At 38.8% G+C, this 13,414-nt stretch overlaps 1 protein-coding gene across 1 annotated transcript in view; it reads right to left on the minus strand.

Moving 5' to 3' along the window:
• Window positions 1-13,414, minus strand: part of LOC109917255 (FRAS1 related extracellular matrix 2) — a 223,505-nt gene that overhangs the window by 99,651 nt on the left and 110,440 nt on the right. The window contains exons 5-6 of the mRNA XM_048598312.1: window positions 10,451-10,576; window positions 3,095-3,343 (exon numbers count right to left, since the gene is read on the minus strand). Coding sequence (XP_048454269.1) covers window positions 3,095-3,343; window positions 10,451-10,576 — 375 coding nt within the window. The remainder of the gene's footprint in view (window positions 1-3,094; window positions 3,344-10,450; window positions 10,577-13,414) is intronic.

Consider the following 13,414-nt stretch of genomic DNA (forward strand, 5'->3'; position numbering starts at 1 on the left):
TTAGCCATTCTCCTTTACTTTAGTTTTAATTCAGCTTAATGCATCTGAGCTTCCCAAATTTGAAAAAAAATTGAGAACCTCTACAAATATATGCAGTAAAAGAAAAAATGTTAACTTATAGTCTTTCCACAAAATATTTTTTCTTTTTGTTTTTGACTCTACACTGCACTGAAAAACAGTTGAACAACAGATCCCAATTCTAGCCAGTCTACAGTGAACCTTTCACTCACAGGATGTTTAGCCTACTTGGGAACAGGATGCAACAGGTTTCATGTATTGGGTAGAAAGGGCAGAATTTCAGCACCAGAAAGAATTGCAAGCTTTAAACTCTTTATAACCAGGAGGTTAATATACAAGAGAGATAAGAGATAAAGAAATCCATTTGGAAATGCACTGGTAGAGCTAGACTGCTCATACGTAATAGCTCATGAAATCTAAAGCCACAATGTTTACAACAAACAGCTGACATAAACAGAATCAGATATGTTGAAACTTTCAGTACAATTTAGAGAACAAAACTATAACATTCTGAATGGATAGCTACAAGAAAGCACATTCTTTTCTTGGAAAAAAAATGTTTTTTGTATGATCCACAATTTCGTTTGAATATTAACTTATTTAATAACTGAATTATCTGCCTGTGGCAAAGCTATTAAGAGTGCCAATACTGCATATTTAGAATTTTCCAACAGATTAATTTTTGATTCACTTGAAGGCAGAAAAAGTATGGCGCTGTGATTATTTTAATGCCAGAATAGTATATTAATTGAGAGTTAAGGGCAGCAATCAAGCAGCACAACAGGAAAGTTATTGACAGGCTTGCCTGCCATGGATTTAATTAGGATGGAGGTAGTGAGTTTCTCATTATCATGATTAAATGCCCTCCCTGCTACCAAATGCAACTTGAGTGAGGACACAATTTCCAACTTTTATCGGGCCTGTGTTTCATGGTATACATTTTGGACATAATGCTATCACATAATCAGAGATAGCAAGAACCGCAGATGCTGGAGTCAACACATTGTGGAGCTGGAGGAACACAGCAGGTCAGGCAGCATCAGAGGAATTTGAAGAAGGGTCCCAACCTGAAACGTCAACTTTCCTGCTTCTCTGATGCTGCCTGGCCTGCTGTGTTCCTCCAGCTCCACACTGTGTTGTCGCTATCACATAACCACTTTGGTTATTAGGTGTCAAGCATTGGTTGGAACTAATTGTAACAGCATTGCTTTGGAGCATCTCCCTCAGTTGAGTTCTTGTGTTTTATTGAGGTTACTGAGGCTTTGAAATTGTATGTAAAATAAGGTTAAAAGGAAGTATAGTACATTAAATAAAACAGCTCAAAACACTGCATATCAATAGGGTGGCTGTTTGAATGATGATCAGCCGAGGGAGCAGAAAATTGGCCTTAAAATTGCTGGCCCCCAATATAAAATATATGTCCCTTTTCCATAATTTTCAAAGAAATGCAGCATATTTCCACTCAACACTCCTTGCTCAGGTCATTCAAAGTTTTGATCTTTCTTTTCTAAACATACATTGCTCGGTGTTCATATTGACAAGGGATAAACTATGGGTCACTGAATGGCTTTAATGAAATGGGATTCGTTTATCTTGAGCAAGGTGTTGAGGTGAAGTGACAAAGATCTTCACGGAGGCACCATTTAAAGAAAATAGTTTTCTTTGCATTTACAACTTGAAATCAGACTCAGTAGTCAAGATAATACATTAGTCATCAAGCTACGAGTTGAGCTTCTCTCTACTCTAACGACAAATGAGCAAGTAATGTTTCAATGTAACTTATCACAGGTAACTAAGTTAAACCTGATTAATGGTAATTTATATATACAAAAATAACACATCTTCCAAGAACCATTTCAAATAGTACATGGACAAATTAATTACACAATAGCAAGGCTGCAGCCAACTGCGTTTCCAATGCTTTTCTCAAGAGCAATTAGTAATGAGCAATAAGTAGTGATCTTGTTAATGACGCCCACTTCCCATGAACAAATTTTACAAAAACAAATGAATACCCCAGTACCAGAATTAGGTGTATGCACATTCCCATCTAATTCCCATGTTAAAGATGAAAAATGGATGACATTTTGCTGACTATCTATTCGACTGAGGTGTTTTATAACAAATTGACAGATTTCTATTCTTTCGGAAAGTCTAATTCAGTTGTTACATTTTATTTTGCTGAGGGTTTGAGATGATCATATTAAACATTGCTCCTATTTTCAATTATTAGTCAGTAAAAGTATAATGCAACCTGTGGTCACCTACAGACATTTGTTGGTAGCAATGCTGGCTTTTCTGTGCAAGGCAGAACTGAACTGAATTCCAAATACTCCTTAATCATAATCTGATAACATTTCTCTGTTAACATTATAAACAGTTCTTCTTAGAACTAAGAATGCTGAATTAATGCTCAATTTAGTAGTTTTTTGGAGATTTTATTAAGATGATGATTTCTATTGACTCCAGTGTTGTAAACAAAACACAAGGTGGTGAATTTCTTGAAATCGGGAGACTGCTTGATATATTGAACAGAACGTTAGCTTGGCCTGCCAGACGTAGCATGCGATCCCGTACCTATGTGTTGGATAAAACTGCGGTGTTCATTCTTCATAGAAAATCAAACTCATTTCTTAAATATGAAAGCTTTAAAATACATTAACTAGATGTTCAATCCACCTTGACTATTATATGAAGTTCATATAGGTAAAACCAAAAATATTCTGACAAATATAGAACTTTGCTCTACGTTCATTCATGTAGTTCAGAATTCTGTAGGACTGTAACTGTAAAGAAACATCAACTTATGGTTTCTGTTGCATAAAATATCTAAACTTACTGGATCAACTGAAATCTTTCAACTTCACAAAATGTAACCAAGAATACCAAAATGCTTATGAGCTGAACCTGTAATAACAGTGGATAACCTGAAGTCTTAATTGAAAATCATTTACATTAGATGCAGTCCAACAAGAAAATGGTCTTTATAAAGATATGTCGAACAGACTAGTTCAGACATATCTATTAGCTCTCATAGAAAAATGTGATGCAGAAAATCAAGAAGGTTGGGACTTACCATCATTCACATCTGGGAGGATGATAATCTGAGTCGATGGGTGTACTCCTATTTTGCCCCCCATGGCCATACTCAGTGTGACGTTAAAGGTCTCCTTATTTTCATACAGAGAATCATCAATGATGACTACATGGCATAATTTCTCCGTTTCATCCTTGTCAAAACGAATGACGCTGTGGTGATCCTCTGCTCGAGTGATGTAGTCTGAGTAAGACAGCACACTTGATGGAATAGTGCCAGTCGCACTGCCTGCAGAAAGGATCAAAGGATTTCACATTAGACCATTTAATCAAAGCTAAATAATCTCTTTCTTTGAAAATTTAATTTGTCCGGGGTAGGAATTCATCTCGGGTAGTATCAGATCAGCTGCCCTTTTTTAGTCAGTTCCCGATATCTAGCTCCATTGTAGTCAATGAATTAAATATCAGGTGCTGTGCATGATGGGTGGCCAGTTTGATACTGTTCATTTAGCACCAACACCCAAGACCAAGTATTTCACAGCTGATCATTCTTGTTCTGCAAAGTGATCCATACATCAGGTGGAATGATCTGATAAGTAAATTTGTAAGACATTTCAAATCAGAATGAACAAGATACCATTAAGTTCCAAGGTTATTCTGCTAATAAAGATTATTACTTGTTTCGAAGTGGTTCAACTTGCTCATATATACTGCATCACATAAGATGTTAATTTATTACTGACTCTTTAAGGGTGAAATTTAAATTAGTAATAGGAAACTGGATTATGAACTTCCTACTGAGCTGGTGCAGCATGAAATCAGGACAGGTGTTTCTACTAAATGGTGTCCACATTATGCTCAGAAAGAGGGGCAGGTTTTCAGACTTATTATATCCTGATGTAACAATCATTTTGTAAGCAAAAACCTTATATCTCGGCTTCCCGAACTCATCCTCTATTTAACTAGAATAACCACAATTCCCAATTAAAAAATGGTGTGGCCACGAGGCTATAATGCTTCAGAAAATCACATTTAAGCCACTGCTTTTTAATGTGGCGCCCTATATGTCTTGAATGAAACTCTACCACTTCAAATTGTTCCCTGACTTGGAACCAAACATTCAATCAATGATGTTAGTGTTTGGAAGGAAAAAAAATGATAACCACAGATCCAGCTTCTCCTCCTAACTGTGGAGGATAGCATATGAAAATTCCAAACATTCACTACTGCAGTTTATTGAAATCTTGGTAATAATTGAGCTTTGTATGATTATTTTAGCTTTTAGTAAGGCAGCACTACTCAGGGAAATTTTAAAGCCAAAAAGCATGGGTAGGTTTGAGTTGGGCAAGAGTTTAACGTATTAAAAAGTCTGAATTCTGACCCCAACACGTTTGCAATTTGCTAGTCCTAATGGATATGAGTTGGGATAAAAAAAGGAGAGTGACCGACATGCTGGTAGGTGGTGGGCTGAAACTTGGAATACTATACTTAGACTACGTTTCTCAAATTTATGGATCATTCTGGATTTAATATTGTGTGACCATATTTTCGGACTATTGGGAAGCTTGAAAGCTAAAATGAAGTAAGCACTGTTTGGTTAAGGGGTGCATGCCAATTAGTCACCTGAAGTAATTTCCCCCCACCACCACCGGCTTCCTCCTCCCATCATTGACAACCTCCCTTGTTCCTTTCTAAGGCCTCCAATTCCCCCACTCTTGCCCTATCACCCCCAAGTCTGATTTTAAAGACTAAAGCCTTCAGAGCCCCTCCACCCATCCCACTAGCAAATTTGTCACTATTGTGTAAAGTAAATGTCATTCTAAAATTGTCACTGAACCATCAACTCTTGCATTTAAATTAGAAGCTTGAGACTTTACACCCAATTCCATGGCTGGATTGTGTAACTTAATTTGACCTCCATTGCAGTACCAAGGAAGTACTACACCATCGGATGCAACATTTTTCAGATGAGAAGTTCGACTGAAATCCAGCTTTACTTTCTCATGTGGATGTTATGAACCTAATTGCAGTGGTCCAAGCGCCAATGCCACTTAAGACAGACCTAACTCTGATCTTTTACAGCATAATATTTAAACTTATACTTTAAATACTTTTTGCAAAGTTTGTAATAATTTCCAGGGGCATGGTATAGCACGATACAAATGAGTACTGACTCAATGATGAGGATGATAGGATCATTGAATCTCTCCAGTGCAGGTAGAGGTTATTTGGCCCATCAATTTTGCACCAACCCTCTGGAGAGCATCCCACCCAAACCAACACCCACCTCTACATAGCTGTAATCCTCTACATAGCTGTAACATTTAGCATGTCCAATCCATCTAATCTGTGCATCTTTGGACTGTGGGAGGAAACAAAAGCATCCAGCGGAAACCCATGCAAACTATGTGCAAACTCCCCTCAGTCAACCAAAGTTAGAACAGAACCCAGGTCCCTGGCGCTATGAGACAGCAGTGCTAACCACCTGATCTTTGATCAAATTTAAAGTATATTAATTCTAAAGTACATTACCCTACTGCTCAGACATTCTCGTGCATGTTTTAGAAATCCTGTTAGCTTTTTGAAATGTATCCTATCAAGCAACAGGTACAGTCAACACCCTGCAAAATGTATATTGTGAACCTCAAGAGTAAGAGTTGACAACAGGAGATTTTGTGAAGGTAATTCCACCAGAGTGAGATGCATTGACTTGAAGTAACAATAAACTTTAAACCCCAACATATCTCATTTCAAAGCCTCAGCATTTTGGTTTGCTCAGTAACTTGAAATTAAATGGATATTGACTCGGATTCAACAACTGTCAGCTGTAGCACAAAGAAATGAATTGTCTTCCTGATGAAAACCTTTAGTGTTAAGTTCACAGAATGGATGCTGCGAGTTATTTTGTATGACCTGCACAGAACATTTAAGTCATGACACAAAAATGATACATTTAAGGCCGTAGGTGTTTAATAGAATAAGGAAGCAGGTTCAAAACCATGCCCCTCCCCGATTGAAAAGCAATCTCCTCGCAAAAAACAAAAAGGTGCTAATGTGAAAAGCAGCTGCCGGTAATTTAAAGCAAAGCATGACATAAGCCATTACCATCAGCTAGTCCAATATGATTGAGCTGAATGCACTGTATCCAAATTATTCTTTTCCCAATTTTCAAACCACTTTCATTTCCTTTAAATTGTGGTGTATAAAGCAATCTATCACAGCCATTCTTCCTTTACCAAAAGACAAAGCTACAATCTGACACTAAGGGTGCAATTTTCCTTTTCCTTATTCTGGTGTCAGCGATGATGAGACAAGTAGGAAAAAATGGTGAGAATGAAAAAAGAATCAGATACTTGGAGTCAAGAAATACTTTTCCTACTTTCCCCTCAAGTTGTAAAGCGCAACTCCAGAATCTCACTGTTGAGTGGTGAAAGTCTTATTTCCATGCATTTTCAACTCATTAAAGATGTAACTCACCTTCTTTACATGTCACTTTCAATTCTCCTCTCCTACATGGAGGATCAGAATCAGAGTGGATACCTGGCTTGTTGAATACTTGTCCCAGTCATCATACAGCTGCTTCTTCATAAGAACAGCTCTGCATGCTCCATTGCCATTATCCACTTCAACTCATTATCCAAACAACGTGCCACCAGCAAACTACTCATCTCACTCAATCATCTGGCAAATTCAGGCATCACTTCAATCCTACTACACTTTCCTTTAGTGTGGAGCTGGAGGAGCACAGCAGGCCAGGCAGCATCAGAGGAGCAGGAAAGCTGATGTTTCGGGTTGAGACCCTTCTTCAGGGTGTTCCACAGGGATTGGTGCTGGGTCCACTTTTGTTTGTCATTTGTATAAACGATTTAGATGAGAATACAGAAAGCATGGTTAGTAAGTTTGTGGATGACACCAAAATTGATAGTATAGCGGGCAATGAAGAAGCTTATCTAAGATTACAAAGAGATCTTGATCAATTGGGTCAGTGGGCCGAGGAGTGACAGATGGAATTTAATTTGGATAAATGCAAGGTATTGCATTTTGGTAAAACAAACAAGGGTAGGATTTATGCAATTAAAATAGGGCCTTGAGTAGTATTAGAGAACAGAGAGACCTAGGGGTTCATGTACATAATTCTTTGAAGTTTGCATCACATACAGACAGGGTGTTAAGAAGGTGTTTAGTGTGCTTGCCTTCATTGCTCAGATCTTTGAGTATAAGAGTTGGGACCTCATGTTGAGCTTGTACAAGACACTGGTGAGGCCTCTTCTGGAGTACTGTGTCCAGTTCTGGTTTTAGAGGTTTATAAAATTATGAGGCTTATAAATAAAGTGAATGGTAGGTGTCTTTTCCCTAGGGTGGGGGATTTCACAGTTAGGGGGCATATTTTTAAGGTGAGATGGGAAAGATTAAAAAAAGACGTGAGGGGGCAACATTTTTACACAGAGTGATTCATTTGTGGAATGAATTTCCAGAGGGAGTGGTGGGATGCAGGAACAGTTACAACGTTTAAAAGACATTTGCATATGTATGTGAATAAGAAATGTTTGGAGGGATATGGGTCAAGTGCAGGCAGGTGGGACTAGTTTAGTTTGGGATTATGGTTGGCATGGACTGGTTGGACTGAAGGGTCTTTTTCCATGCTGTATGACTCTAATTGTTGATAGTATGGTGGAACCTTTCAGTCAGAAGGAGCTAACTAGGAGCTCTGGAGGACAGGTACTCACAGAAACAATGGTAGTACTGGCCTTTAAATGGGGAGAGTGAAGGGTCAATAAAGGTAATTTCGAAGGTCATGGCTCTGGGAGTAAATGAAAAGGGAGAGACTGAAAGTTCATGGGGTCCTAGGGTCAATAACACAAAAGACAATATGAAGGATGGCAATAAACTCTTGTGATGTACGCAAAGGCTCCAAGCTGCTCAGACTGAAACAAAGTTGGAATGTTGCCAGGTTGGATTGAAAGACTTACTGCAGCACAACAGCCACACAACAGGGCCGACACTACTTGCAACGTTGGCAGAGAAAGTTTTTTTTTGTGGTGGAGTAAGAATCCTGGAATTGGAGGCCCTTCATTAGGGACAATTCAGGAATCATACCTTCACTGTCTCAGTCATGCCACCCATCTGGCTACAATTTGTACTTCACCAATAGGCCATTCAATGTTCAAGAACACAATATCATGGCCTCATGTAATCATGATCATTAAACTGTGTGCACAAATTGTCTCCTTGTCACATCAGCTAAGCAAATGTAATCAGACAAACATAATTAAAAGTGTCATCTGGGATTCTCATATCAAAAACATTCCATAGCAAGCACCGGGTAAGCAACGTATAGAAGCTGCCATACTCGCACACTAAACTGGTACATGCATGAGCATGGACAGTGATGTGGAAGGGAGCCTTTTCTTTGGGAAGGGGGTGTTCATCATGGTGGTTTACTAACAGAATTCTACTCCCCAAATGTAGCATGAAAATTCTGTCCGGCTTTGGATTTCCACACTGCAGCCATGCTTTGTGCTGCCAGCCAATGTTCTCTCCAGGTATCTCAGAGGTTCCGCACACGCTGATTGCTGTGCCGATGTACTGACTTCTGGTTTCAGAAGTGGATGTTATAAACTGACCTCGGAGGTCAGTGCACTGAAAATAAAAACTGGAGGCAGTTTTGGCGTCAGCTCTGTATGGGAGAAGGTGTAAGTGATAGTTTTCACTTCTAGCCCTCGCAGCCTGTTTTTTGATCTTAGTGCAATGCTTTCTCTAACCTCAATGGACCTTTTTTTAAAACTTGACTCACACAGCTCTGATGCCTGTTTGCTTCCCAGCTGAACCTCTAATCAGGACTGCTCAGAAAATCTCTTGCATCCCAATGAACCTATAACTGCGAGATGTGACTAGCTACCAGCTCGCACTTGCTGCTGTGCTTCTTTACCACATTCTAAGCCTTGACCAACAAGTGCTTTTTCTCCCTTCTGATCTTTCCACAGGTTTCTGTGCAGACTCTCATTTTTCAGATAACTCCATTGTTCCTGCCCCTGCAGCTGCTGTCGAGATGTATCAGTGATGCTTAAAGATGTAAAGTCTTTCAAGCTGTAAATGGAAATGTCTTCTGGATTCACTGGGATTCATTCCATACAGCTAAATCAAATTCCAATCCTCACCGCTGGTCACAATGTTGTGTTTGGTAACTGGTCATTTGTGGTTAGGATAGTTCACTGCCACCAATGGAATCATTATCAGAAAAGCCTCTTTTCTTAAACAAGATGCAATTTATTGCACGACAGCGATCACGTACAAGTTACATTATTATGATGAACACTGTTGCAAAGTCTATGAGGAGATATATGGATATTAGAACTATACTCTAAGAGATCCAAAGCTGTTGGGCCCTATCCCGCTCACCAAGACTGTACAACATCATTTGGTTTGAGCTTAATGCAGCCTCTAACTTTAACCCATTTAGTATTTTAACCTTATGCCAGCATTTGTGTGCTGGTTGATAATAGTTTCTGGTTGGTGTAGTACCCATTTTCATGGGAAGTGAAGGGCGATGTTGTCTGGTGGAACATTAGAATTTGTTTCACGCCAGGACAACCAGAACATCCAGTAAACAGCTGCAAAAGAGTTTAACTACAGTGTACTGCATTTTAGCTTGCAGGAGTTCGTTGCTGCCAAATATTCGCTGCCATCGTTTGAAAAGTCAGTTTTGTTTTGGCAACATTCAAGGACAGGCTGAGTGTCTCTTGTATACAGAAATTGAAGAGATCAAATACAGCTTGCAAATCCAGTACAGAGAGAGGCAGAGACCCCACAGCAATTCACAAATTGTAGGGCACGTATGCTTTTGGTAGGCACTTTAGTTGTGGCACAGAAGCAACTGAGGTTCAAAAATAGAGATTGCTGGAAAAGCTCAGCATGTCTGGCAGCATCTGTGAAGAGAAATCAGAGTTAACATTTCGGGTCCAGTGACCCTTCCTCAGAACTTAGTCACCAGACAACTAGGCCATCAAGTTGCATCACGCTTTGAATCCAAGTGTCATAGATGGGACATAGCACTGGCAGACAGGGTAAAAATAGAAGTAAATCTTACAATCCAGGTTCCAGTATCTCACAGGGCATCTGACCTGCCCCATATGTCCATGGGTCCACAGGCTGAGAATCAACTGTTCAGTCACTTAAAGACCTATGACTGAAACTTGTAGCCCTGTGTAGATGTCGTCCTTGACTTGAGGCATAGTTGACCATGACCACTGCATCTTTAGGTTTCTATGGTTACTGGATATCTCCAAGTAACTAAAGTGCAATAATTATGAGAATAATCCATTACTTACATTTGATGTTAGCATTTCTCTATGGTAATAATTAGATTTCTCGAGGCAACTACTATTCATTCTTTTACCTTGATGTGTGGAACAGATAACCATCAGTTCCTGACTCGTATCTCCTGTCCTCATTACTGGAATCAACAGCTCACCAATATCTTCATCAATGGAATAGGAAGATTTGGGGATGAAGACCGTCGACTCTGAAGAAAATATACATGAAAATGTTGCTTAGAGAGAACAATGGAAATGATTAAATTGTTTTTGTATAATTGAGCAACAATACACAAACCCAGAGATGTATTATTTATAATGAGGTGGTAAAAATAAAGATTATTCTTTGATGTTCTGTGGAACTTTATCCTTATCTAAGTAATCACTGATGTGTTTCCTTTGGTTTCTATAAATATAGGCGTGTATTGGTTTCTTTATCCAAGTTGCTATATTTTGCAATATTGTGAGAATTAGAATCTTATCACTTCAAAGACAATGGGTATGTGTTGAATGAGGCAGTGCATAAATATCCAAATAATATTTATATAGGACAGAAGTCTCTTGGTTGACCTTTACTTGAATTGTGACTCCAGCAGGTAGTCTCACTTGTGCACCTCCCACAGTTAAAGTAGTTTTTTGTTCAGAAAACACACACACAGGCTCCTGGCAGTGTATCAAAGGAAATTTCTCTATGGAAAATCCAAATTAATCCTGGCACTACGGGTCTGAATAAACCAAAATATTTGGGGATATTTTGCAAGTTAACACATTTATGCAAAAATAAAAGATAATTATAGTTTTTGTTAGTTCTCAAAGTAGCTTTAGAGACTAGTTTGTGTTTTTTCATTTTTTACAAAGACCTTACATGCCATTTACTCAGTAGGTTAAACATCTGCAAGATGAAGAAACGTTGAAAATTTCTAACCCATTGACTATAAAATCTATTATCATGAACAGCTAGTAAAATTCCTAGATAGTAAGAACTGCAGATGCTGGAGAATCCGAGTCTGTAGCATCAATGGAGAAGACCAGAAATTTCAATACCCAGGCTCAATATTCAGTTGGCTGCAAACTAAAATCGACTGAACAAAAATGTTGCAAAAAAGTAAATGTTAATTTAGGAGTTTGAGACCTCATAACCAAATTTGTGGCAGTTAAAGTGCTTTCAATAATTAATGGGCCTGATACTGATGAAAAGCTGTGAAAACTTTTCAATGCAGATATACTGGCCCCGACGTCATCGAAAGGATGGAAACACCAACAAGAAGCAGGAGGCTGAAGGTGGGTCCCCAGGGAATGGTCACAGCAGGGGATACAGATGGAAGTTGTGGGTAGTTGTCACGAGGGTGGATGGAGAGAACAGATGGCAGGTCCTCAGAAAGGGAAAGAGACAACTACGGATACAATAGGGGCTCAGTGTTTGGGGACACTGGGGCTTCAGTGCAGGCTTGTGGATGGGGCCGAGAGTAAAGATTTTCTTCTGAGATCTTGGGCAAGTGCTCCTGTTCTTCCTGAGCCAGAAGAAATGCTTTAAGGAGCAGCTCTTTAGCACTTGGCTAGATTGTATATATTGTTTCTGCTGCCAGGAATTCTGTGGCCTGGGGCTTCTTCTCATTCACTTCAAACTTAAACTGTGGTACTGATAATAAAGTAAATGTTAATTAGGTTCCCACCTTCTTTTGTAGCGGCCTCAATGATGGCCGAACTCGTTTCTGCTAAATTTTAAACATGCAGGTATGTTGCTGGATTATTGGCTCCCAATATTTTAATTCCTCCTTATTTCCTCCATTGCAGAGTTAAATAAGACCAAAATTCAAATGTCCTGATTAGTACCCTTTTTTTTACCTCAATCAGCCTTTCTTTGTGAACCTTTGTCTTTAAAATATTTTACTGTGTACAGTCCAAAAGATCCAAGCCAATGCGTTAACTGAACAGTTACCATCATAATCTATCATCCTATGGCAGCAGTAAACTGACTGGTTGCAAACTGGATTATCAAAGATTCTGCTGAAAACTCATCTTTGCTCTCATTTTCACACCACATGCTATCTAAACTTTCAGGCTGTTTTACCTTCGCAGTATAATTCCAAAAACTTCCCTTTAAACGATGTATGCCCAAACACATTCTGCTTGCAGATAACTCATTCAGTGGGAGTTCTGCTCTGCAACTGGAGTTAGGGAAGTACTTGTTCTTAAAGCTACTGAAGTTATAAAAACATGACAGATGCTTGTGGTTTGGAAAATGTCCTGTTTTACATCTAGAAATGGGGATAGAGGGCATTCCAGGAGAGAAGGAGTTAATATAGAGACACTCAAGAAGCTTGGAGTTTTCCTACACGAGATAAATCAGCTAATTAACAAAACGAGACAGGCTTTGAGAGATTTCACATATATTATACACATTCAGACAGGCTTTGAGTGATTTTATGTAAACTAATTAGCTGCTCCTTTCACATCATTATATGTTCCTTTAATTAATTGAAGTGCATGGTAATCACTCCACCAGTAAGACCATACTTTCTGCTGTCACGACCTTAAGCTCTGGAATTGTCTCCCTAAACTGCTCTTTCTCTTATTTCTACTTTAAGTGCTGCTTAAAATTGAATTTCTTGACCAAGTTTCTGTACACAGCCTTGTGCGAGACAAACAAGTATCAAATTTTGTTTGGTAAGACAGTTGTGAACTACCCTGTGATGCTCTGGCACATTTAAAATGCCATATAAATACATGGTACTGTTGGTATTTTGGTAGAACTTTTCTTCAATTGCACCCAAGTGTCAATTCTTCTCAGCTGGAGACTATTGATGTATTTATTTAGTTTGGAATATTGCCTTGAAATATCATTTGAAGGTTGTGGTAGGGAGAAATATAGGATGATTCATTACTTTGCAAGACAGAATGACCTGCTACAGCAAAGTGCTTTCTCTGCTTTTTTTTCAATTGTACTAAAAATAGTTTTTTTTTGGTTTAATTAGCGTTTAAACATCAATTAACTTTACTGAGACAACAAGGTGCAGGGCTGGATGAACACAGCAGGCCAAGCAGCA

Source organism: Rhincodon typus, chromosome 6, assembly GCF_021869965.1.
Source record: "Rhincodon typus isolate 14 chromosome 6, sRhiTyp1.1, whole genome shotgun sequence".
NCBI classification, from domain to species: Eukaryota; Metazoa; Chordata; class Chondrichthyes; order Orectolobiformes; family Rhincodontidae; genus Rhincodon; species Rhincodon typus.